General features: G+C 36.6%; 3 protein-coding genes across 4 annotated transcripts in view; all 3 read right to left on the reverse strand.

Moving 5' to 3' along the window:
• LOC136415673 (uncharacterized) overlaps positions 1-14,244 on the reverse strand; it is a 34,348-nt gene extending 20,104 nt beyond the window's left edge. Inside the window, exon 1 of the mRNA XM_066400381.1 lies at positions 13,743-14,244. The gene's annotated coding sequence lies outside the window, so the exon portion shown is untranslated. The remainder of the gene's footprint in view (positions 1-13,742) is intronic.
• LOC136415576 (ankyrin-2-like) overlaps positions 1-20,590 on the reverse strand; it is a 36,109-nt gene extending 15,519 nt beyond the window's left edge. Inside the window, exons 1-13 of the mRNA XM_066400212.1 lie at positions 20,503-20,590; positions 16,393-16,552; positions 15,991-16,339; positions 15,669-15,885; positions 15,114-15,610; positions 14,813-15,062; positions 14,300-14,383; positions 6,894-10,684; positions 6,030-6,362; positions 5,642-5,822; positions 4,886-5,113; positions 2,130-2,629; positions 1,430-1,718 (exon numbers count right to left, since the gene is read on the reverse strand). Coding sequence (XP_066256309.1) covers positions 1,430-1,718; positions 2,130-2,629; positions 4,886-5,113; positions 5,642-5,822; positions 6,030-6,362; positions 6,894-10,684; positions 14,300-14,383; positions 14,813-15,062; positions 15,114-15,610; positions 15,669-15,885; positions 15,991-16,339; positions 16,393-16,552; positions 20,503-20,590 — 6,967 coding nt within the window. The remainder of the gene's footprint in view (positions 1-1,429; positions 1,719-2,129; positions 2,630-4,885; positions 5,114-5,641; positions 5,823-6,029; positions 6,363-6,893; positions 10,685-14,299; positions 14,384-14,812; positions 15,063-15,113; positions 15,611-15,668; positions 15,886-15,990; positions 16,340-16,392; positions 16,553-20,502) is intronic.
• A 614-nt stretch (positions 20,591-21,204) lies between these two features.
• LOC136415670 (ankyrin-3-like) overlaps positions 21,205-25,226 on the reverse strand; it is a 30,587-nt gene continuing 26,565 nt past the window's right edge. The window contains exons 18-22 of one of the 2 annotated variants that reach the window (XM_066400378.1): positions 24,524-24,607; positions 23,696-23,963; positions 23,615-23,632; positions 22,704-23,089; positions 21,205-22,643 (exon numbers count right to left, since the gene is read on the reverse strand). In XM_066400378.1, the coding sequence (XP_066256475.1) occupies positions 22,330-22,643; positions 22,704-23,089; positions 23,615-23,632; positions 23,696-23,963; positions 24,524-24,607 (1,070 nt within the window). In that variant the 3' untranslated portion in view covers positions 21,205-22,329. The remainder of the gene's footprint in view (positions 22,644-22,703; positions 23,090-23,614; positions 23,633-23,695; positions 23,964-24,523; positions 24,608-25,226) is intronic. The other variant, XM_066400379.1, reaches the window with a different exon arrangement.

Raw genomic sequence — 25,226 nt, forward strand, 5'->3', positions numbered from 1 at the left:
ATTGGAGATTTTAAATCAGTTATACTTTCGGGCTTTTCTTTAAGTGGTGATTTAGGGAGCTCCTCTGATGTGTCTACTTCGTCAATAACGGGAGATTTCTTATCATGAATTGGAGATTTTAGTTCAGTTATAGGTTTGGGCCTTTCTTTAAGTGGTGATTTAGGGAGTTCTTCAGATGTGTCTACTTTGTCAATAACGGGAGATTTCTTATCATGAATTGGAGATTTTAGTTCAGTTATAGGTTTGGGCCTTTCTTTAAGTGGTGATTTAGGGAGCTCCTCTGATGTGTCTACTTTGTCAATAACGGGAGATTTCTTATCATGAATTGGAGATTTTAGTTCAGTTATAGGTTTGGGCCTTTCTTTAAGTGGTGATTTAGGGAGCTCCTCTGATTTGTCTACTTTGTCAATAACAGGAGATTTCTTATCATGAATTGGAGATTTTATTTCAGTTATAGGTTTGGGCCTTTCTTTAAGTGGTGATTTAGGGAGCTCCTCTGATGTGTCTACTTTGTCAATAACGGGAGATTTCTTATCATGAATTGGAGATTTAAAATCAGTTATAGGTTTGGGCCTTTCTTTAAGTGGTGATTTAGGGAGCTCCTCTGATGTGTCTACTTTGTCAATAACGGGAGATTTCTTATCATGAATTGGAGATTTTATTTCAGTTATAGGTTTGGGCCTTTCTTTAAGTGGTGATTTAGGGAGCTCCTCTGATGTGTCTACTTTGTCAATAACGGGAGATTTCTTATCATGACTTGGAGATTTAAAATCAGTTATAGGTTTGGGCCTTTCTTTAAGTGGTGATTTAGGGAGCTCCTCTGATGTGTCTACTTTGTCAATAACGGGAGATGTCTTATCATGAATTGGAGATTTTATTTCAGTTATAGGTTTGGGCCTTTCTTTAAGTGGTGATTTAGGGAGCTCCTCTGATGTGTCTACTTTGTCAATAACGGGAGATTTCTTATCATGACTTGGAGATTTAAAATCAGTTATAGGTTTGGGCCTTTCTTTAAGTGGTGATTTAGGGAGCTCCTCTGATGTGTCTACTTTGTCAATAACGGGAGATTTCTTATCATGAATTGGAGATTTAAAATCAGTTATAGGTTTGGGCCTTTCTTTAAGTGGTGATTTAGGGAGCTCCTCTGATGTGTCTACTTTGTCAATAACGGGAGATTTCTTATCATGACTTGGAGATTTAAAATCAGTTATAGGTTTGGGCCTTTCTTTAAGTGGTGATTTAGGGAGCTCCTCTGATGTGTCTACTTTGTCAATAACGGGAGATTTCTTATCATGAATTGGAGATTTAAAATCAGTTATAGGTTTGGGCCTTTCTTTAAGTGGTGATTTAGGGAGCTCCTCTGATGTGTCTACTTTGTCAATAACGGGAGATTTCTTATCATGAATTGGAGATTTTAGTTCAGTTATACTTTCGGGCTTTTCTTTAAGTGGTGGTTTAGGGAGTAACTGTGATGTGTCTTCTTTGTCAATAACGGGAGATTTCTTATCATGAATTGGAGATTTTAAATCAGTTACAGGTTTAGGCTTTTCTTTAAGTGGTGATTTAGGGAGCTTTTCAGATGTGTGTACTTTGTCAATAACGGGAGATTTCTTATCATGAATTGGAGATTTTAAATCAATTATACTTTCGGGCTTTTCTTTAAGAGGTGATTTAGGGAGCTCCTCTGATGTGTCTACTTTGTCAATAACTGGAGATGTCTTATCATGAATTGGAGATTTTAGTTCAGTTATACTTTCGGGCTTTTCTTTAAGTGGTGATTTAGGGAGCTCCTCTGATGTGTCTACTTCGTCAATAACGGGAGATTTCTTATCATGAATTGGAGATTTTAAATCAGTTATAGGTTTAGGCTTCTCTTTAAGTGGTGATTTAGGGAGCTCCTCTGATGTGTCTACTTTGTCAATAACGGGAGATGTCTTATCATGAATTGGAGATTTTAGTTCAGTTATACTTTCGGGCTTTTCTTTAAGTGGTGATTTAGGGAGCTCCTCTGATGTGTCTACTTTGTCAATAACGGGAGATGTCTTATCATGAATTGGAGATTTTAGTTCAGTTATAGGTTTGGGCCTTTCTTTAAGTGGTGATTTAGGGAGTTCTTCAGATGTGTCTACTTTGTCAATAACGGGAGATTTCTTATCATGAATTGGAGATTTTAGTTCAGTTATAGTTTTGGGCTTCTCTTTAAGTGGTGATTTAAGGAGCTCTTCAGATGTGTCTACTTTGTCAATAACGGGAGATTCCTTATCATGAATTGGAGATTTTAGTTCAGTTATAGGTTTGGGCTTCTCTTTAAGTGGTGATTTAAGGAGCTCTTCAGATGTGTCTCCTTTGTCAATAACGGGAGATTTCTTATCATGAATTGGAGATTTTACATCAGTTATACTTTCGGGCTTTTCTTTAAGTGGTGATTTAGTGAGCTCCTCTGATGTGGCTACTTCGTCAATAACGGGAGATTTCTTATCATGAATTGGAGATTTTAAATCAGTTATAGGTTTAGGCTTCTCTTTAAGTGGTGATTTAGGGAGCTTTTCAGATGTGTGTACTTCGTCAATAACGGGAGATTTCTTATCATGAATTGGAGATTTTAAATCAGTTATAGGTTTAGGCTTCTCTTTAAGTGGTGATTTAGGGAGCTCCTCTGATGTGTCTACTTTGTCAATAACGGGAGATGTCTTATCATGAATTGGAGATTTTAGTTCAGTTATAGGTTTGGGCCTTTCTTTAAGGGGTGATTTAGTGAGCTCCTCTGATGTGTCTACTTCGTCAATAACGGGAGATTTCTTATCATGAATTGGAGATTTTAGTTCAGTTATAGGTTTGGGCCTTTCTTTAAGTGGTGATTTAAGGAGCTCTTCAGATGTGTCTCCTTTGTCAATAACGGGAGATTTCTTATCATGACTTGGAGATTTAAAATCAGTTATAGGTTTGGGCCTTTCTTTAAGTGGTGATTTAGGGAGCTCCTCTGATGTGTCTACTTTGTCAATAACGGGAGATTTCTTATCATGACTTGGAGATTTAAAATCAGTTATAGGTTTGGGCCTTTCTTTAAGTGGTGATTTAGGGAGCTCTTCAGATGTGTCTACTTTGTCAATAACTGGAGATGTCTTATCATGAATTGGAGATTTTAGTTCAGTTATACTTTCGGGCTTTTCTTTAAGTGGTGATTTAGGGAGCTCCTCTGATGTGTCTACTTTGTCAATAACGGTAGATTTCTTATCATGAATTGGAGATTTTAGTTCAGTTATAGGTTTGGGCTTCTCTTTAAGTGGTGATTTAGGGAGCTCCTCTGATGTGTCTACTTTGTCAATAACGGGAGATGTCTTATCATGAATTGGAGATTTTAGTTCAGTTATAGGTTTGGGCTTTTCTTTAAGTGGTGATTTAGGGAGCTCCTCAGATGTGTGTACTTTGTCAATAACGGGAGATTTCTTATCATGAATTGGAGATTTTACATCAGTTATACTTTCGGGCTTTTCTTTAAGTGGTGGTTTAGGGAGCTCCTCTGATGTGTCTACTTTGTCAATAACGGGAGATTTCTTATCATGAATTGGAGATTTTAGTTCAGTTATAGGTTTGGGCTTCTCTTTAAGTGGTGATTTAAGGAGCTCTTCAGATGTGTCTCCTTTGTCAATAACGGGAGATTTCTTATCATGAATTGGAGATTTTAAATCAGTTATACTTTCGGGCTTTTCTTTAAGAGGTGATTTAGGGAGCTCCTCTGATGTGTCTACTTTGTCAATAACGGGAGATTTCTTATCATGAATTGGAGATTTTAAATCAGTTATACTTTCGGGCTTTTCTTTAAGTGGTGATTTAGTGAGCTCCTCTGATGTGTCTACTTTGTCAATAACGGGAGATGTCTTATCATGAATTGGAGATTTTAGTTCAGTTATACTTTCGGGCTTTTCTTTAAGTGGTGGTTTAGGGAGTAACTGTGATGTGTCTTCTTTGTCAATAACTGGAGATGTCTTATCATGAATTGGAGATTTTAGTTCAGTTATACGTTCGGGCTTTTCTTTAAGTGGTGATTTAGGGAGCTTTTCAGATGTGTGTACTTTGTCAATAACGGGAGATTTCTTATCATGAATTGGAGATTTTAAATCAGTTATACTTTCGGGCTTTTCTTTAAGAGGTGATTTAGGGAGCTCCTCTGATGTGTCTACTTTGTCAATAACGGGAGATTTCTTATCATGAATTGGAGATTTTAAATCAGTTATACTTTCGGGCTTTTCTTTAAGTGGTGATTTAGGGAGCTCCTCTGATGTGTCTACTTTGTCAATAACGGGAGATTTCTTATCATGAATTGGAGATTTTAAATCAGTTATACTTTCGGGCTTTTCTTTAAGTGGTGATTTAGTGAGCTCCTCTGATGTGTCTTCTTTGTCAATAACTGGAGATGTCTTATCATGAATTGGAGATTTTAGTTCAGTTATACGTTCGGGCTTTTCTTTAAGTGGTGATTTAGGGAGCTCCTCTGATGTGTCTACTTTGTCAATAACGGGAGATTTCTTATCATGAATTGGAGATTTTAAATCAGTTATACTTTCGGGCTTTTCTTTAAGTGGTGATTTAGTGAGCTCCTCTGATGTGTCTACTTTGTCAATAACGGGAGATTTCTTATCATGAATTGGAGATTTTAAATCAGTTATACTTTCGGGCTTTTCTTTAAGTGGTGATTTAGTGAGCTCCTCTGATGTGTCTACTTCGTCAATAACGGGAGATTTCTTATCATGAATTGGAGATTTTAAATCAGTTATAGGTTTAGGCTTTTCTTTAAGTGGTGATTTAGGGAGCTCCTCTGATGTGTCTACTTTGTCAATAACGGGAGATTTCTTATCATGAATTGGAGATTTTAAATCAGTTATACTTTCGGGCTTTTCTTTAAGAGGTGATTTAGTGAGCTCCTCTGATGTGTCTACTTCGTCAATAACGGGAGATTTCTTATCATGAATTGGAGATTTTAAATCAGTTATAGGTTTAGGCTTTTCTTTAAGTGGTGATTTAGTGAGCTCCTCTGATGTGTCTACTTCGTCAATAACGGTAGATTTCTTATCATGAATTGGAGATTTTAAATCAGTTATAGGTTTAGGCTTCTCTTTAAGTGGTGATTTAGGGAGTAACTGTGATGTGTCTACTTTGTCAATAACGGGAGATGTCTTATCATGAATTGGAGATTTTAGTTCAGATATACTTTCGGGCTTTTCTTTAAGTGGTGGTTTAGGGAGTAACTGTGATGTGTCTACTTTGTCAATAACGGGAGATGTCTTATCATGAATTGGAGATTTTAGTTCAGTTATACTTTCGGGCTTTTCTTTAAGTGGTGATTTAGGGAGCTCCTCTGATGTGTCTACTTTGTCAATAACGGGAGATGTCTTATCATGAATTGGAGATTTTAGTTCAGTTATAGGTTTGGGCTTCTCTTTAAGTGGTGATTTAAGGAGCTCTTCAGATGTGTATACTTTGTCAATAACGGGAGATTTCTTATCATGAATTGGAGATTTAAAATCAGTTATAGGTTTGGGCCTTTCTTTAAGTGGTGATTTAGGGAGCTCTTCAGATGTGTCTACTTTGTCAATAACGGCAGATTTCTTATCATGAATTGGAGATTTTAAATCAGTTATACTTTCGGGCTTTTCTTTAAGTGGTGGTTTAGGGAGTAACTGTGATGTGTCTACTTTGTCAATAACGGGAGATGTCTTATCATGAATTGGAGATTTTAGTTCAGTTATACTTTCGGGCTTTTCTTTAAGTGGTGATTTAGGGAGCTCCTCTGATTTGTCTACTTTGTCAATAACAGGAGATTTCTTGTCATGAATTGGAGATTTTAGTTCAGTTATAGGTTTGGGCCTTTCTTTAAGTGGTGATTTAGGGAGCTCCTCTGATGTGTCTACTTTGTCAATAACGGGAGATTTCTTATCATGAATTGGAGATTTTAGTTCAGTTATAGGTTTGGGCCTTTCTTTAAGTGGTGATTTAGGGAGCTCCTCTGATGTGTCTACTTTGTCAATAACGGGAGATTCCTTATCATGAATTGGAGATTTTAGTTCAGTTATAGGTTTGGGCTTCTCTTTAAGTGGTGATTTAAGGAGCTCTTCAGATGTGTCTACTTTGTCAATAACGGGAGATTCCTTATCATGAATTGGAGATTTTAGTTCAGTTATAGGTTTGGGCTTCTCTTTAAATGGTGATTTAAGGAGCTCTTCAGATGGGTCTACTTTGTCAATAACGGGAGATTTCTTATCATGAATTGGAGATTTTAGTTCAGTTATAGGTTTGGGCTTTTCTTTATGTGGTGATTTAGCGAGCTCCTCTGATATGTCTACTTTGTCAATAACGGGAGATTTCTTATCATGGATTGGAGATTTTAGTTCAGTTATAGGTTCGGGCTTCTCTTTAAGTGGTGATTTAGCGAGCTCCTCTGATGTGTCTACTTTGTCAATAACGGGAGATTTCTTATCATGGATTGGAGATTTTAGTTCAGTTATAGGTTCGGGCTTTTCTTTAAGTGGTGATTTAGCGAGCTCTTCAGATGTGTCTCCTTTGTCAATAACGGGAGATTTCTTATCATGAATTGGAGATTTTAGTTCAGTTATAGTTTCGGGCTTCTCTTTAAGTGGTGATTTAGCGAGCTCCTCTGATGTGTCTACTTTGTCAATAACGGGAGATTTCTTATCATGGATTGGAGATTTTAGTTCAGTTATAGGTTCGGGCTTTTCTTTAAGTGGTGATTTAGCGAGCTCCTCTGATGTGTCTACTTTGTCAATAACGGGAGATTTCTTATCATGGATTGGAGATTTTAGTTCAGTTATAGGTTCGGGCTTTTCTTTAAGTGGTGATTTAGCGAGCTCTTCAGATGTGTCTCCTTTGTCAATAACGGGAGATTTCTTATCATGAATTGGAGATTTTAGTTCAGTTATAGTTTCGGGCTTCTCTTTAAGTGGTGATTTAGCGAGCTCCTCTGATGTGTCTACTTTGTCAATAACGGGAGATTTCTTATCATGGATTGGAGATTTTAGTTCAGTTATAGGTTCGGGCTTTTCTTTAAGTGGTGATTTAGCGAGCTCTTCAGATGTGTCTACTTTGTCAATAACGGGAGATTTCTTATCATGAATTGGAGATTTTATATTAGTGATTTTTTCGGTTTTCTGGTTTATTTCAATAACAGTAGATTTCTTACCAGGAAGGACATATTTCGTGTCATGGATTGGCGATTTTAGCTGTGATACAGCCTCACCTTTCTCTTTCAACGATGATATTGAAACCTTTTTATATGTATCTAATTTGTGAATAGTCGGAGATTCTTTCTTATTAGATATAGAGTTATTTTCATAAGTGGAAAATATCCCATCATGTCCGAAAATTTTGCTATGATCAATGGGAGATTCTTTAAATTCTTGTAATTTTTTTTCAAATGACAACTGATCCTTTTCCTTGTGTAAACCTTTATCAACAATTGAAAAGTCTAAAGTAGCAGGAATTTCAGTTTTCTTTATAACTTTCGAAGTTTCTTCACTCTCACCTAAAGACCCCTTTTTGCCAACTTCCGATTTCATTCCTTCATTTAATTCATCACTTTCAGATTTACGATATTTCGAAACTTTTTTATATTCTTCAATTTTGTAGTCATGAGTAAGACTTTCAAACTTTGGACTTTTACTCTCATTCGAAGCCTTCGCTGCGTCCTTAAGCTTTTCAACTTGTTCTGCCCATTTAGCCTCGAGAATCTCTAATCTCTCATCTAGCATCTCGTCTTTGTCTACTGTTATTACAGTAGAAGTAAATTTTTCTTCACGATAAATTCTAGATTCCTTCAGGCTCAGCTCTTTATTCCTCTGCTGCGCCTCTTTAACGTTATGCAACTCTTTTTTAATTTTTAGACAACTGGCCTCGTCAAATCCAATTTCGGCCTTTATTTCTTCTTCAATTCTCTTCAATTCTTTTATCTTCTCAACAGAAGATGACGGCACCATTTGCACTAATTGCCCTTCGGGTGTTGGAGTCAAATCTGGTTTTAGGTCTTTAACATCTTGTCTAATTTGCTTAGATGCTTCCAAGACTTCGGATATGATTTTCTGGACCTCACTCTCTGTCACAGGTATCGATTTTATATCCAGAGACTGGGGGGATGGTTTTCTAGATATGGGTTCTTCAGGAATTGACTGAAGAATTTTTGGTTCGGGGCTGCGTGTTGGAGATATGGGAAATGCTATAGTTGATATTAATTTTGCGTTAGAGAAAAGTGCTTCTTTAATTATTTCCGGACATTCTTCTTCTTTAATTTCTAGCACTGGCGTTGGTTCCAAAGGTTGGATAATACATTTAGTGCAGGGCTCCTCGACTACCTCCCAGGGTTGCTTGTTTATGCCTTCGAGGATTTTCGTTTGGTCTTCAAAGAGGTGTTTCAGCTCTGAGACCACGGATTTCTGAGGGAGTTTCCCATTTTCTTTGGTGTCGAGATTTAGGTCTACGCGGGTTTTTCCACAAGAGGGTTCTACGCAAGGCTCAGTTATGTGTGATTTTTGCTGCTCTAATATTTCCTGTTCTTCAAACCGGTGCTTCAGCTCAGAAACTAAGGATTTCTGTGAAATTTGCCCATTTTCCCTGATATCAACCTTAGGTTCCACGTGAACCTTTATACAAGGCGGTTCCTTGCAAGGTTCTGTTGGCGAACTATCTCTTGCTTCCCATTTTTGCTTCTCTTCCACACATCTCTTATGTAGATCCGCTTCTTTGTCTTTTTCTTCAAGGATCTGTAACTCTAAAGAATCCAGGCATATTCTCAATTCCTGTTCTGAATATTCTTTTTCGGTAAACGGTTTTGGAGATGGTTTCTTCAATGGAGTGCCCTCTTGTGACTTAGATATAAGATCTTCAAACATATGTGCCTTTTCTTTGACTGATTGATATTGTTCTATGTCCTCGTCTTCCGCAGACTTTGCTGCAGATTGACTATATTGTTGGTCATATTGTTTCATTTCTATCGTTTCTATTATAGGAGCTTTAGAGGAATCAGAATCTGAACTGAACACCTTTTGAAGTTCCGCAATCTTCCTGCCAACATGTTTGGGAGTTGTTTTAGCGTCTTCTTTTAGAGGAAATTCATCATCTTCGACTTGAGCTAAAGTTTCTGTGGAGGCCCTTAGAACCTCTTCTTCTTTCATACTGGACAGCTCATCTTCAGAATCAACGAATTCCTTTCTAGGTTTCTTGAATTCGGCTCTAAGAGAATGTTTAGAGGCTTGCTCTTCAATGAGTTTGATCTTTGCCTTAACATCGCCAGATCCTCGCCTTTTTGCAAGAACCTCCTCGTCTTTTAACAATTCTGCGGCCGACGATAATGGAGGACTTTCTTCAATTTTAATTGGGCTGTTGGATGCATCCTTAGTGTCCACTTGGTCGGTCAAAGTAGCCGCCTCTGAAGTGTCCACGTGAAAATCTATAGGGCTTGTAGCTGTTTCTGTAAGGAGGGCTAGGTCATCAATTCCTTGATGCAACGTTTCATCTGCTTGAATTGGACTTAAACCTGCATCAGTGCATTCGCCTTCTTCAGGCTCAATAGTGTCAGAGATAAAACCCGTAGTCTGCTGAGCCAGCTGTAGGTGCTTGCCTATGCTCAACGTTTCTGTAGTAGTTCCTCTAGTGAGGGAAATCCCAGTGTCTGTTACATGGTGCGAGACACTTGCTTCCTCAGTATGAGGAGATGCCATTTCTGAAAGATCTTCGGTAGTGTCATAAGTGTAAACTTGTTTGGTACCACTAAAATTGACAGTTTCTTCTCGTTTATTTCTGGTATCCACAGGAATGATCAACCCATGAATGCCCTCAGTCTCTGCAGTAGTGTTAATGCCCACGTCGAACTTTTCTGAAGTCTCAAATCCGCTGTTATCACGTGTTATTGTGGTCACAGAGATGTGCGATTGGGATTTAATAGAGATCTCAACATCTTTATGCCCATACAAAGTAAGACGGCTTTCGGCTGTAGCTGATGCATCTTTAGTCTTCACTTCTTTGCGACCGATTATAAGCTCTAAAGTCGGTTTGTCTGTCTCTATAACTAAAGGAGATGTTACGGGAGTCGGGTCTAAGTCATTTTTCGATGGTGGAGAGGTACTTTTATGAATTTGCTTCACTGCAGCTGAAGCATTATCAGCCTGATATTTAATAGCAACTTTATCACTAGTAGTTTTTACGTATACGTGCTCCTCCCCTGGAGGAAGTTTGTCTTTACCGCCTCCTCCATGGAGACGTTCAACAGTCTTCCTCTCTTTTCTTTCCCAGTCTTCAGGTTTCTTCGAGTCTTTAGCACCTTTCTCCTCAGGGGAGCAAAAGCACTTTACCAGTAGCTCATCAGGCCGTATCACATCCTTCTTAAAACTATCTAAGCCTATTTTAGCGATTTCTGCATTATCTCTATTGGAAGGCAATAAGTCTGAGGTAGCATCTATCACATTCTCTAGGTCTTCGGTGGAGGCCAGGCGCTTGCGTTGTTCTCGCACGTGCTGATAATAACGCGTGGCGTCCTGGTAAGTAGTGACCTCTGAGTCAAGGAAATTAGATTGTGTCTTGGGTGAAGATTCTTCACCGGGGGATTGAAGAAGGAACTGATCTTCGCGGAAGCCGTCAGTATCCAAGGAGTCGTCGTCATCTTGAGGTGACGCGCTTGACGCTGTCACAAGGAAAAATATTTTTGGATTGGTCAGGACAAAGTTAAGTTTTTATGTAAAAGTAGATAATTGTGGATGTGCAACTGGTTGGTAGTAGATACTAATTTTGTCAGAAAATAAATCATCTCCTTGGCCAACCATCCATCGAGCATACAAGTATGATACATGAACTGAGGAGAGACAGATGTGTACACTGGGATAGTGGAAGGATAGGCAGCTCAGGTATTATAACATGTCAAAGCTCAAACTACAACAAGATCGCCCTCTTGTAAAGCTCAATAGAATAAAGCAACATGAATGGTCTATACCCTTCTATTTTGCAGCGATAGTACTGACCTTACTGCAGCCCTGACTACTCGAAGAACTATTACGCCTCAGTCTGCTGTCTGTTCATATACATGTTTTGCCCATTATGTGTCAGTAAATCATTCATATTAAATATGTAAATAAAATAGACAAAACATGTAGGTACTCATGCACACACAAAACACAATATACTCTGAATTAAACTCAACCTCATCGGCCAAACAGTAATTAAGGAATCCCTGGAGTTTGCAAAAACGGCCCTAAAGACATCGAAGATGAAGGAACAAATGTCACAACTTTTTATTTGTGTTTTATATCGGTCGGTGTTTAAATGGGATGGATTTGTGCTTGTTGAGGCCCAATAGAGGGTAATTGCATTTAACTATAGGTACTAGAGTGGATTAGTTATTGAGGCTCCAAAGCCGGGTGTCAAGTCACACACATCATTCCAAATTCACACACTGCAACAAAGGATTAATCGGCAAATCAAACTGGTAAAATAAGAGATGAAAGCTCGTGCAATGTGGTGCAATATGTAAGTAACATGTAAGTGTTTGTGCCGCACTAAAAGTGTTTTGTCTAAAGCTTGGCTGTGATAATATATCGAAAATGGTAAATTTGGATTTATACTGCCATTATTATATCATTTTTATTAGAAAATCCAGAAACAGTTAGTTAAGGGTGTAAATAAACCAGAACAGAGTTTACATCAGACATATTTAGACAGTTTGACATATGATTATGAGGAGAAGAAAGTAAACGACATAATTTAACTTTATGAAAATTTTAAAAATTACCAGAGTCCCTATTCAACATTAATGTCTGAAATAGGTACTGATGAGATTGATGCTAATTTTAAAAATGCAATGTATATTCAGTAGATCCAGAACTAGAAAATGGAAGAAAAAACAAAAACTGGAGGGGCCGAATAGGTAAAGAGGAATTTCATACAGTACCATTTGAAAATAGAACTTCGTTGAAGGCGGCAAAACTTTAACCTGTCCAAAACATCCATAAATTTAGAACAATTTCATTATAAAGAAATTAAAGGAAGACTACAAAAGGATAATTGGAAAATCGGTAATTAAAATCCAATCTATTAAGCATATAACACAAGAAAAGGGTAAAAAATCAATCCATTAAAAAAGGTATCTTGCGGAGAATTAGAAATTCCTAAAAAGGTCTATTAAAGAAAAACTAAATAATAAAAAGATAAAACTGGAAAAATATTTATTTTTAAAAATAAAATTGCATAGAAAAATACTTAAATTTTACCAGGTTATGGAAGAGCAACACTAAAAGATAAAAAGGACAAAAAAAGGTAAAAGAAAAAAAAGTGAACTGACGAAAGGTCCTTATTATCTCATTATAATAATAAATGTTCATTATAATATAAAAAAGCATCACAATTAAGGGAACATTGAAAAATTATATTTTGTTGTTTAAATAAAACCGATGTGGTGTTGACACCAAGACAAATATGTTTTAACATCGAATTGAACAGAAGAATTATCAATTCAAAGGACATTGAACAGGGTTCATTTTTTTTTAAACGATTGACAAAAGGCAATTTTATTGAGCAGTAATCAATTATGAGCGGTTTGACTATGGAAGTAAAATGTTCAAACACATGAAAAACATGTTGAAGAATATCTATTTGAGCAATATATACATATCGTAGTCTAACTAAATTGAAAACACGACTTGTAAATACGTAAAATGATACTTTATTGTTGATCCCATAAGCTATGAAACATATTAATTCTCATAAGCTCATAAAGATCATATGCAAAAATTCCCGTACAAAGAAAAACATGATTACAGAATTGCGTTCAGAAATACAAACTTTAAAAAATAAATCCATAAAAACTAAAGCGGAAATTTTGATATGAATCATTTAGTATTTGATGGTTATTTATACTTATTATTAACATTTTTAAGTAGAAAGTAAGGTATATTATCATCTTATTGTTGGAAGGAATACCATTGAAAGAATGTTCTGATTTAAGGTGAGTTTTCAAAATAATTTCTATAGAATATACAAAAGAAACGTAAATCCAGAAAATGACCGATGCATAATGATCAATACCAATTAAACAACACATTAAATATAACAGACTGATTGGGGATGGGAGTTTTAAAACTTTCAAAAATTCGAAAGCTCTACAGTCCCTATTAATTTACAACTTTATCCGTCGCTACCGATCAACGCTAAAGCACTGAAAGCTGCATTTAAAAGTGTATAGTGTAAATAAAACGTAATAGAAAAACAAAGTGATTGACCTAAAAGAAGTAGTGGCGTAGTAAAAGAAGTACTATGCGAAAAGGTGGCGCAAAAAGCAGATGAGAGGTCACTTTCAACAAACATGATTTATTTTCTGTTCAGTTTCGGGCACTTGTCTCGTCTAGAATTTTTGGAAATTGTTAATAGTTGTTAACGGCAAAAAGCTACTGCACCAAAGCAAACGTTGCACATTAAGTGTAGAGGTATAGTTAAAGGAGAAATGTGTTAGTAAGTTTGGGCCCAATTGTCTTATAATACAGTTTTAGGGACGTTAAAAACAGATGTGGCAAAACTGAGTGTTTCATGGACCAAAATATAATAAGTACATTTTTAACGTTAAAAAAATAAGACACTATAAAAAAACATTTGTTTTAACCGCCTGCAAACTCCATGGAACATGGCATATCAATATTGGTGGGACACATGGCAATGTTAGAAAACACACAAAAAATACATAAAAAAATACTTACCCTTAAAATTTGCGACCGGTATTAAGAAATTCCGCGAATAAACTGACTCGAAAGAGACTTTAATCCAATTTAAACAAATTAGAAGCCTCCAAAATGCTTTGGAACGAAATTTCTTTCAGAATTTGTGTAATACTTAATCGATACTAGAGTCTGATGCGGGATTACTGCGCCACATTTCAATGTTTTAAACCTGTTAAAGGATAAAATAAAAAAGTTCGCTTTTGTTTCACTGTTTCAAGGGTTGTTTGCGCATAAAAAATGTCTAAAACAAGTAAGGACAAAAGTATTGATATGCCATATTTTATATATTCAAAATATTCATTTTGACTGCAAGTGACATTGTTACAGATAGCGAAATGATACAGTTCTCCCACTTTAAGAGGGTGTTACATCTCGAAACTACTTGCTGTATACTTGCCAAATTGAATGTTAACTCTCTATACAGTTAGTAATTTAATAACTTTCACTTAACGAATATTTTGAATGTTTTTATCCTATAAGCTTGTTGCTGACTTATCCGACTAGGTAGAAGTGAATAAAGGTAAAAAAGGACTTACCTTGGGCTGCGACTGCCTGTTTTTGGAGTAAAAAGTCGGCCGGACTTGGCGGTGGTGTTTTGGAGAAATTCGGAGATCTGGGATCTAAAAGAATTTTCTATATTAGTTTTCAATCGATTAGATAATTTGCTGAATGGAAATGTTAAAATTTTTTTTTAACCCAGATACCTGCTACTACAGAATTTAATAGGAAGAAGGAAAACGTCAAAAAGCAATTGTGTACTCTCTTCTAGTTTTCGAGATATCCTAACGTATATTTGCAAGACAAGTAATTTTTACGATTTTTACAATTTAAATAAAAAAATACCAATATCGGTTCTAATAAAAGAACCTCACGATTCATCAAATCTGGCGGCAAAACTATCTTGTGTAGAGGCACTCAGTTTAAGTCAACTTTATGGAATTTATGTTCTTCGAGGCATTGTATATGCATTTGGATTGAATTATACATATAGGGACGATATAGATGACAAATTCAAAGATTTAGCTAACGAGATTTACAAATTAACTTACCTTCAGTCGACGACACTCGTTGCTCGATCTTCACCCTTGGACCATCAAACCTTGAGCTCACCTCCTCAACAAACCTCGCGTCCTCGCCAGGTCGCATTTGCGTCACAGTCTCTTGTACGACTTTATGAGTTTCTACCACTGTAGCTGGCAAGTTTCCGGATACCTTAGAGTCGGATGGTAGTGTGGTTTTTATCTCTATGGTCTCCGAAACGTATTGTGGCTGCACTGGAAGTTTCACATCCGTGTCCCCCTTGATGAAAAAAAGACGTTATTTGACGTAATTTAAAAGGTTTTTTGGTACCTTTTGCATAACTTCAGCAATTTTGTCTTCAACTAGACTTTGCCGTTTGATGTCGCAAATTTCCTGCACAATTTCGCGTCTTTGCGCAGACGCTGGAATAGCTCTTTCGGCAGACAGGCGTTTTTCGATCTGCTCCCGTCGCTCTGTAACTGTCCTGTCAAAGTTATCCTCTTCTTCTGACTCAGATTTCACCGCTTTCTCTTCGGCTGAGTACTTGTCATAATGATCAATTATCTTCCTTCTTTCCTCCTCCTCCTTTCTCCTCAACCGATAACCAATTTCCTCTTCTTTAATTCTAGCGAAACTGGGCTGTTCCACATTGAGGCACTGAGGTATAATATCTTCCCTCCCTATTCGTTTAAGGGCGTTTTCGAGAGTGTTGGTCTGAGCTTTGTTTCCAGATTGCGACAGCCACATTCTCAGCATTGATTGAGCTTGTTTAGCAATGCTTTCAGGGTATTCAGATTTTATCACATTTATTTCTGATGAGGTCAAACCTAAAGAAAATATTTTTAGTCAAAATGCTAAACGCTCAGGAGAAAGTAACGTGACTACCTAATTGATGGGCCAATTCGACCCAATCTTCTCCTAGGAGATTGCTCATATCTGCCAATCGAGGATCGGGCTTGTAATAGTCCTGGAATTCTGAGAGGTACATGTGTCTCTTGCCCGATTCTGAGTCGGTTAGAGATATAGTGTCTGTAACTATGTCGTCTGGAAGGACGATGTTTAAGATGCAAATGGGCTGTTGGGGTTGCTCGCCTTTAGGTATCTGGAGTAGAAGAAAAATTACTACCACATTAGCCAAGTCTTGTTTGGAACAAAATTGTTTTTATAAGTTTTGAAATAATAAGCAAATATTGCCTAAGTAGCTTACCTTGGGTTCCCTCATAAACAAACACCTTCCCACAGCCTCAGCATGTTGGTCCTTGACCCTAACCGAAAATGGGAGCCTGTTCTCTCTAAAAGCCCTAAAGGAAAACTGCAGGTGTTCCCCAGTCTTAGTTATGGGCACCAAATTGCCAGCGAACTCGATAAACTGGCATTTTCCCTCCAAAACCTCTACATCCCTGCTTTTGGCCACCTCCGTGAAGTGTTCCTGGTGCTCCAGAGTTTTATCCTCCTTGTCGTCTGTCATGCAGAATACTCTCAATCTCGCTTCCATGGGGTCGATCCTCTTGGCGAAAACCACGAATTTTGCCATGAATGGCACATGGATGGCCTCCCTAAAGCGAAATGCAATGTGGTGTTGTGGTCTTAAGGTTATTCGTAAATTTACTTGTAGAGTTCGGTAGCCATTTTTGTGGCATCGCCGATGTTTCTGCAGTCCATCAGCCAGAATCTGGCAGAAACAGTGGTTGTAAAGGAAACTACGTCATTGACGAAAGTTAAAGGTGTGGAGCCGGTAACGTCCTCCCATTGAGCGCGTGTGGTTCCACCTGGAGGGAGGAAATAATCTCGTAATGAAAACTGGTCTGTAGGGTACAATTTGATGGAAGGAAATAAAAAATGGGGGGTTCTGTATCTGTGTTCACTATTTCTGATGTTCTTACGACATGTTCAATATTGAAAAACAAAATTATTTAGCATAAAAGTAAATTTTTGCCATAAAAGACATTTTATTGGGTGTTATAGGAGGAATAACAAATAGTTAAAGGATCTACGAAAATGCTTTAGTCAGACTGAAGCCATAAACATTGACTTTAACAACAATGCATGCATAGGAAGCAGTGGTCACTGTTCTAGTCCACTATTATCTGGAAAAGAATAGAAAAACTTTGAATTTTTGAAGTGACTTTTGGCCTACATATTACATGCCTACTAGTACGAGTATATGACTAAGTAAGCGTTATCGTAAAGTAATTTTTGCAGCTAGTCATAGGATACAATGGTGGTATAAACTGCTGCAAGATGTTTTCGCCCCTTCTACGGAGATAAACCGCTAGAAAAAAATCTTGAAACGAGGAAACACTAGAAGTTACTCTCCTCTTTTCTCTTCTTAAGAATATCCTTAAATATCTTGTTTTTCCTCCTGTCACTAACTCTCTTAGGGCTTAAAATTAGTCTACTCAAATATTGAGGAAGTTATGCTACCTATTGATTCTTATATTTGTCCTTATAAATAATTTAAAGATTCATTCGATAACGATTACTAAACTAACTGGTTGGCTTCTATTGTTTTTTCCCAGAGGAAGCACATAGAAGTTAACCTACTATTGCAGTGTTTTGGTCAACAGTAACATTTAGGAGGCCAAAATGTAATAGTTATCTACCGAAACCAGAGTTTATGCTTCATGTTGCGTAGCGTTTACTCGTATAAAAATCACTGTAAACTCTGAATAATAAATAATGAAGAGTAACAATTACTTCAAGTTTTTCAAGACTGTTTCACTAAGTATATTGTCATATTGATAATTGGTAACTTTTACATTCAGATAGTAAAAGAATAGACTCACCTATGTAACGGTTACATGCACATTAGGTGCTTAACAAAAAACACATAAAAGAAACAAAACTATAAACCTTCGTCCTATATCTTTTATATACAACAAATAGTGAAAATGTAAGTCACTACAAAAATTGTTTCAGGACGTAACAGTTATTTTTCATGTTCAACTGGTTAACGGTTTTATCAATATAATATGATTCTAGAGCCTCTCTAGGCACACTCACGTAACTAAGATATTATATCAATCAGTGGTATCGAAGTCTGTAAGTCTTACCTTCTAAACTGGTACTTAGTAGGTACTGAAAATAAAACTGTTATAATTAACTGTCTCAGTAACTAAATCGCCGAACGTATGAGAAGTAACCGTTATCTAATGATATTAAGCTTAAGGTTCTTCTCTACGGAACTTTTCGTTTCATAATCACCTGAGGGGCTGTTAGAAATAAATTAGAAGCAATACAGAAATTGCACAATATTTTGGAACTGCAAATTGATGGATGGAACTGGAACTGATCATAAACGGGTGACGTTAGATTTCAGCTTCACCAAAATACTTAATTCATATTATTATTAGGTAACTGAATTTGTTTTATATATACTATATTGAAGAGTCGCGATGTTCTTATAGCTTCAATGAAGCTTCCTTCGCCATTATACAGTTACTTACTTACTTACTACTGCAATTATTTATATTTATTAAATTTATATGACATTTATATACATAAAACAGTCTAGAACAGCTTGGAAATGGTATTAAAAACCAGTAAAGAATGATGATATTTCCAGGGTGATAATCGTTAACTGGTAATCCGACTCAGTTTCTGGAAGATATCAGTTATCATATCACACATCGAAAATGACTTTTGCAATTGTTATATCTTATCTCTGATACTGAATGATGAGGCTTTTGATATAGATGTCCCAAATGCATTTAGTTCTTATAGAGATTATAGAAACGGTTTACTTGAAATTTCAAAATTTTTGAAAAATTCTGGGTGCCAGTTATTGATAGTAAAAAAACTGCAAGAAAAAATCTTAAAATCTATCCACAAGGTTTAACATTTTTGTCATTTGTTCTCATAATTTGCAACGTTCTAAAGATATTTGTCATTTCAGAGCAAAAAAGAACGATTTGAAACTCGAGTCCCGAACTTCCCACTTTTCCGCCTACGTTTTCATAACTCATCAATAAGCCTTCTGGATTATTTTACTTACCTGACCTAAATTTGCTCTGAGAAATTGGCCTTTAAAGTCACTTCTTCGCTATTTTTCACGCAAAAACCTTAAGCTAGAATACAATACATCGTAACAATAGTATAAAACTGAAGCAATGCGGGTGCCATTAAGCAATACAAAAAGCTAAGCAGCAAGTCTTCCGAACGGTTTCAGAAAAGACCAGTCGCGTGGCAACTAACTTATTCCGACATGTCATCGTTCTTTTTTTCGAAAAATCGCAATCGACTGATCTGACGGACACAAAGAGATTGAAAAACGAAAATAAATAATCAAAACACAGGAATAACGTATGCAGCAAATCTATGTTAAGGTGAATAAAATTGCAATATATTCGTGTTTTCGTGATTTTGTTAATAAATTTAAAATAAAACGACTAAAAGGCATAAATTAGATGGAGAACTCAAGTGGAAATAAATATACACAGCTAATTGCTTTCATACACTATTATTTAAATTTGGTCGGTGTAGTTCATTATGATTATTTACCATATTGAATTACACATTATAAATTTTGAAAATTTGAGAAGACACGGGGGAGTAAAAACAATTAATCTGCGCACGCCCATCTCTCGCATTCCTAATAATCCAAAAAAGACGTAAATCATAACAGAACAAATTATGATGATAATTAAAGATAATACATACTAAGGGGGCAGCCCAAAATATTCTTAGTTAGTTACCTTTGAGAGATCTTTTCCGAAACACCCCTGATGGGACCCCGCGTGAAAATTGTTAAATAATAGCGCATTAGTCTTCGATTTCTATGATTAATTGTGATATGGTCGAGGGTAGCTGCAACTGGTTGCAACTGCCTTCCACCCAACGTCATAGTAGTTACTTCAAAATGGCGCACAATGACGTCGATATGAGGAAACAATAAGCGCGAGGCTGGCAAACTTTTCAAATTTAACTCAACAGAACTCACAAAAATTACCCTATTCTAAAGATTGAAATTACTAGAGAATAATCAAAATTCGCTAAGATTTATGGTCTTTAGCTACAATATGCTACTACTACTCGCTAAGGCCATGATCTATTATGTAAGGGGGTATGAGTACTAAGAAACTTTAAAAACAGCTCTAAGTGGCCTCTAGAAGCTTGCCAACCCCTTAACAACATAAACACTGTACGAGAAAGAAAACGAGGGCACAACACAACATCGAGAGGGATATATGGGAAAACAAGAAATAATAATAATAATAGTTGAAAAAATAACATTATGATTATAGTTAGTATGGAATAACTGCTTTCTAGTTGTTTTGTTGACAATGACCAAACTTGACTGGTTGGAAACGCAGAGAAATAAAAATGATCTTTTAAAAGTTTTTGGAAATTCTTGGAAGGAATTTGTTTCTAATAGAACTCATCCATTACTTTTAGAAACCTGCATGTGATTTATGAAATCACATTTTACTTCAGAAAATGCTAAGACCAGAAAGGAGACATCGTCATAAAATTTTTCAAATAACCAAACATTAAGGCCAGTTTGCTCATGCCCGGCCTTAGCCTTAAAACGCAGCGCTCTGACTGATTCATCACATTTCTCTCATTGCGACCGCACACAAACTGGACTTAATTGCAATTTTCTTATCTTATTTAAGATTTTTCCATCAGAATACCAATTATGCTGCGTTTCAAACCGATCAAAACCACCTAAGTCTATGATTCCAATAAACTAACTCAACCGAAATCGCCTAAAACTCACCGGTAATGGAACAGAGAAGCCTAAGGGTTGGTGCAGACCCACTGTACTGGTTAATCATTCCTTGGGAGTGTGCGGTAGGAGCAGGCATATTCAATCTTATAGCTTTGTGGAACTTTCTTCTTCGGGGCTCCACTGTTACCACTGGGGATACAGCTACACCATGGCCTAGTAATTTGGCTGTCAGTTCTGGATCTATTGGTTGTGCCTAAAATATTTCAAATACTTTGATACACTCTCGAAATTTCGTTAGTGACAATTAATAAACTCCTTCTTGATCGATGACTCATAAAAATAAATTAAGAACTACCTCTACCGACTAAAGCTTTTGTGTTACTTACCGAAAAAAAAAAGAGAGCAAGCTATAGAAAAGGGACACAAGGGAAGAGGGAGAAGGCAGGTTGACATAGCACAAAGCAAGGTTCACAGCCAGAAACATAAAAAAGCCTTAGAAAAGTGCAACTCATAAAAATGGTATGAGGATGGAGCAAAGGCGCTAAATAGTATATTATTGAGCCATGAGAACCCAATAAAACTTGTGTATTATAGCCAAAAGGAGAAGCATGAACCGTGCTTTGTTTGCTATTTAACTCCAATAAAAGATAGATTTTATTGGCACAAAGTTGTCACAATAATGGCCAACTTGTGCCTAAAACTATTTCTTTTATTGCGGTCAAATAAGTGAAGAGATCAATAAAACGTTAGTTTTTGATGATGGTTTATTGGGCACTCATAAAAATACAGTTAGTGCAAGAAAACCAGTGTTAATGACATTTTGTTGAAATTCGCTCAGTGGGTGAAGATGATGAACACGAACAATGTGATTTTTTTAACAAGAAGTAACACAACCTGAACACATGACTTAGACGAACTAGATTCAAAAATATGTATTGTCTATAAGATTTTAATAATCAAAACATTTTACTTATGTAGGTACCAAAAATATCCTTTGAGGCTACTATATAATAATTCTTTGGTATTTCATAGAACAATGGATGATTGAGAGTAATATCAAACCAGTTATCTCTACATTTGTTTATGATATATCTAACTTACAAAGTTTTTTGGAAATCCCTGTATTACAGTGGGCTCAAGACTGTCAATCTATTTTTAAACTTCGGCTATATCCACACGAAATGAAAGCAATTTTATTTGCAAAATTCCATACTAAAAATTGGCGAAATCTTTAAACATTTTCCCTCAAATAAGGCAGCTGAAAGGCTACAAAAATATCATTTGTACTTTTGAATGCTTCTCAGCTCCTGGTAAACACAATAAGTTAAATATTTAGGTACATTTTTGGAGCGATTTTACACACATTTATCACTGGAAGACGCTGATGGTAGTTTGGCTCCAGAAATAAATTATTTAACTTGATGGTCTTCGATTTTCGTTCGGTGTTTAAAAATTTCAATTTTTGAGTATACAGGGTTGTCCGCTATTACCGCTCTTAGGAATGAGATTCTATTAACTTGATAATCATTTTTTGAAACTCTATATTTATTCATCAGATTCTTGTCCCTAAAAGCGAGGCAACTATCAACGATTTTTAAAGAATTTTACGACGATAAATTAAGAAATCAATAACCAGTGATAACTATTACCAATTTGTTTCGTTTTACCCCGTTAATGGAGCAATTACCAATAATTTTCAGTAGATTTTAATCACTATAAATGTATTCATTTTCACAGATCTTTTAAGCTTCCTTAGTTTCGTATTATTAATTCTCAAAATAAACTAATAATTAAACGAAGAACCCTGACAATCAAAATATTTGACTTCACTGTTTAAAACACATTAATATCTTTTCTTTTTGAGAAATCCAACAATTACCAAATCAAAGACCACCTCTTCTTCTTAGGTATATGGTTAACGCTAATTTTCCTCAACCTCTCCACCGGCACCCCCTTTCTAGGCTTAAACAAATTTACCTGTAGGCCGACTTTGATCTTCTTGGTAAGCGCCCCTTCGGGGAAAATGGCCTGCACTTGGGGCACCACTGTGCTGGACACCATTCCACCTTCCGGACCAATAGCATGCACCTCCTGTCGAACCCTGGACACCACTGCAAAGTATTGCGGGAAATCCTGGGTAACTATCCTGGTAATCCTGCCAGAGGCTAAGTCTTCCATTTGGTTCAAATCTGATTTTTTTTAAATAATGGTAGATTACTCAAAATTATATTTAGTCGGGGAATCCAAACCTTCAGCTTCAAAGCTCTCATGGAGGACTTCGTTTAAAATGTCCTCTGCAGCGTCGACGGTGTGTTCCTTCCACGCTTCCCCATTGTCAGAGCGTAGTATCACAATTTCTCGTTCTTTGCCCCTGAGAGCCGCGAAATGGGGCACTTCGATCACAACCGGTCCTAGGAACTTAGCCCCCACGGGGCCCAGTTCTAGAACGCGGCTGGCCAAGGCCTCGCCCTCCATAAGAGGAGGAGGATGGGGTGTCCTCTGAGGACGCACATAGCGGCATGTTATTCTAGTGGGGCTTCCTGCCGATCTGGGTGGCACGATCACCCTCACTCCGGAATGTCTGCACCCTCGCATTGCGCCCCCTCTAGCGTCCACTAGGAAGGACACTAGGAAACTAAAAAAAAAATTATAAATTGTTGGCCAACCGAATTTCTAGTACCAATTTTGAAGCCTCAAAATTTTTCTCAAACGATGTACAAAAGACACTTTAGGTATATTAATACAGAGGAGCAGAAAAAAAATGTAGCTTTCCTCGAATTTCGCAAGTGAATAATTTTTAGAAAAAATATAGAAACTCCATAAGAATGTGAAGAGGGATTTTCCTAACTCGGGATTTGATAGGTTTTTGATGCTGTGACTCGTGCATTAGACAAATTGAATAAACGTATAAATTTTTTTAGAACTTTGGCCATAACAAATGTGTCAGGCAGCAGTTTTGAGCAAAATTGCGTGATCTTTCTTGGATCCTATAAGTATCGATCCCTGTAAATTATTCTAGGAATGGACCTCCGTAAGATACTATCCTCTGAATCGTTTTAGAGCAGGCTTCAAACTTGCTACTAATATTTGTTTAATACTTTTGAATACGAAAAAAAAAATAAAAGGGATTTTATTGTGTTATAAGAAACTGCACACTTACTTCTTCCAATGCAGCTTCCTATCGTAAGCATAGTCAAAGAACAAGTTAATTTCTGAAATGTTTAACACATGAGAAACTTACCCAATGTGTATGGGGTGTCTATTAATATCAATATTATCAGGCGTATATTTCTTGATGATGTACTCAGTATAGTTGCTGGACACATGCTCAGGACTAAAGGAATCCTCAATGTGCTGAGGGGGCAACATGTTGTGGTCAATAGACATTTTATTGGAATCAATCCTTTCATCCCTAGTGACATCAATGGGTAGCGAATCATCCCCTAGAGACTTCATTTCATCGGCTGTCAGGTATCGATAAGTCTGGTCTCCTAGTGCCGTGTCTTCTCCTGAAAGAAATTTAAGCACTAACATTAGACCTTTCAAATAGACTTAAAATAACTGGTGCTGGTCGGATTAAAATAGACTTCAATGACCAAATATTGGGCCAAATCCTTTAATACGATTCCGCTTGTTTTTCCAGCCTTAAATACCATCTAAAATCGACATGTGTTGGATAGTGATAATAAGCGTCGTAAAAGTTAATTGGATTACATGCATGAAGTGCCTTATTAAAGGCGTTGGTTGAAATGAAATGTATGATTAGATGATTAACTTAATCGTATTTTTGGGTCTGAAATTCTTTGGGGTTTAGTAATGGGCAATGTGTGAGAGTAAAATAAAAATATTTAAATTCTATATCTGTATGATATACCATAGTTTACACCCATCGAAACTACACTAAAACCGATTAGAACATCAAATCATGGACGGTACATGTGACCAATTATTTTTCCTAACTTAAACATTAGTTCTTGAACAATTCATTTTTGGATACTCTAATAAAACATGATATCTCTTCGCTTTATTAACACGAAAAAACAAGAAATATCAAAAACAGGAAACTTACGAGTTAGCAAAGCGCCGCCATTGTAAAACGGGAGGTAAACGTGCCGTTCGTGTACTGCAGCTCCGAACCCCTCAATGTCCTCCCCTGTTTGAGGGACAGTTTTAGTAATGTGGTTAGTATAACTTTTAGTTAGTAAAGCAATACAATCAAAGCTGCAAAGCGCACATGTAAAAATCTCTATCACCTGAGAAGGGTTGATTCACAGTAACTTGTAACATTCCCTATATGAGGGTCTTATTGAGTGTAAGGGCGAACGCAAATTAAAGGGCGTTCGGTCTGGCTGACGCTTAATATTGGATTTGGAATTCGATAGCTAAAGAGGACTTAATGAGAAAGCCTTAGATATGCATCAAAAAGTATTCGTGTATTATTATCACCCCTTTGGGGTTTAAGGAGGCCTTCGCCCTTAAGAAGCACGAGAAGAGTAAGAGAGTGTGTATTAACGTACAGGATTGCGTTTCATGTTTACAATCAGGTTGTTAGTAAAGAAAATATTCAGAAATATTTTATTTGGATTTAATGAATGATGTCATGAAAAAGGCGCCGAAATTACAATAGCCTTCGTATGTAACAAATATTAGGAAACAAACCATTCGATATCATGGTTAACGCTAGACGAATCTTAGTTCTATTATAAGAACGTGATGCTTGAAAGGTCAATTTAAACTCCCACTCTCATTGTTGTTATTTTACCATTTAGGAC

Source organism: Euwallacea similis, chromosome 20 (genome assembly GCF_039881205.1).
Source record: "Euwallacea similis isolate ESF13 chromosome 20, ESF131.1, whole genome shotgun sequence".
NCBI classification, from domain to species: domain Eukaryota; kingdom Metazoa; phylum Arthropoda; class Insecta; order Coleoptera; family Curculionidae; genus Euwallacea; species Euwallacea similis.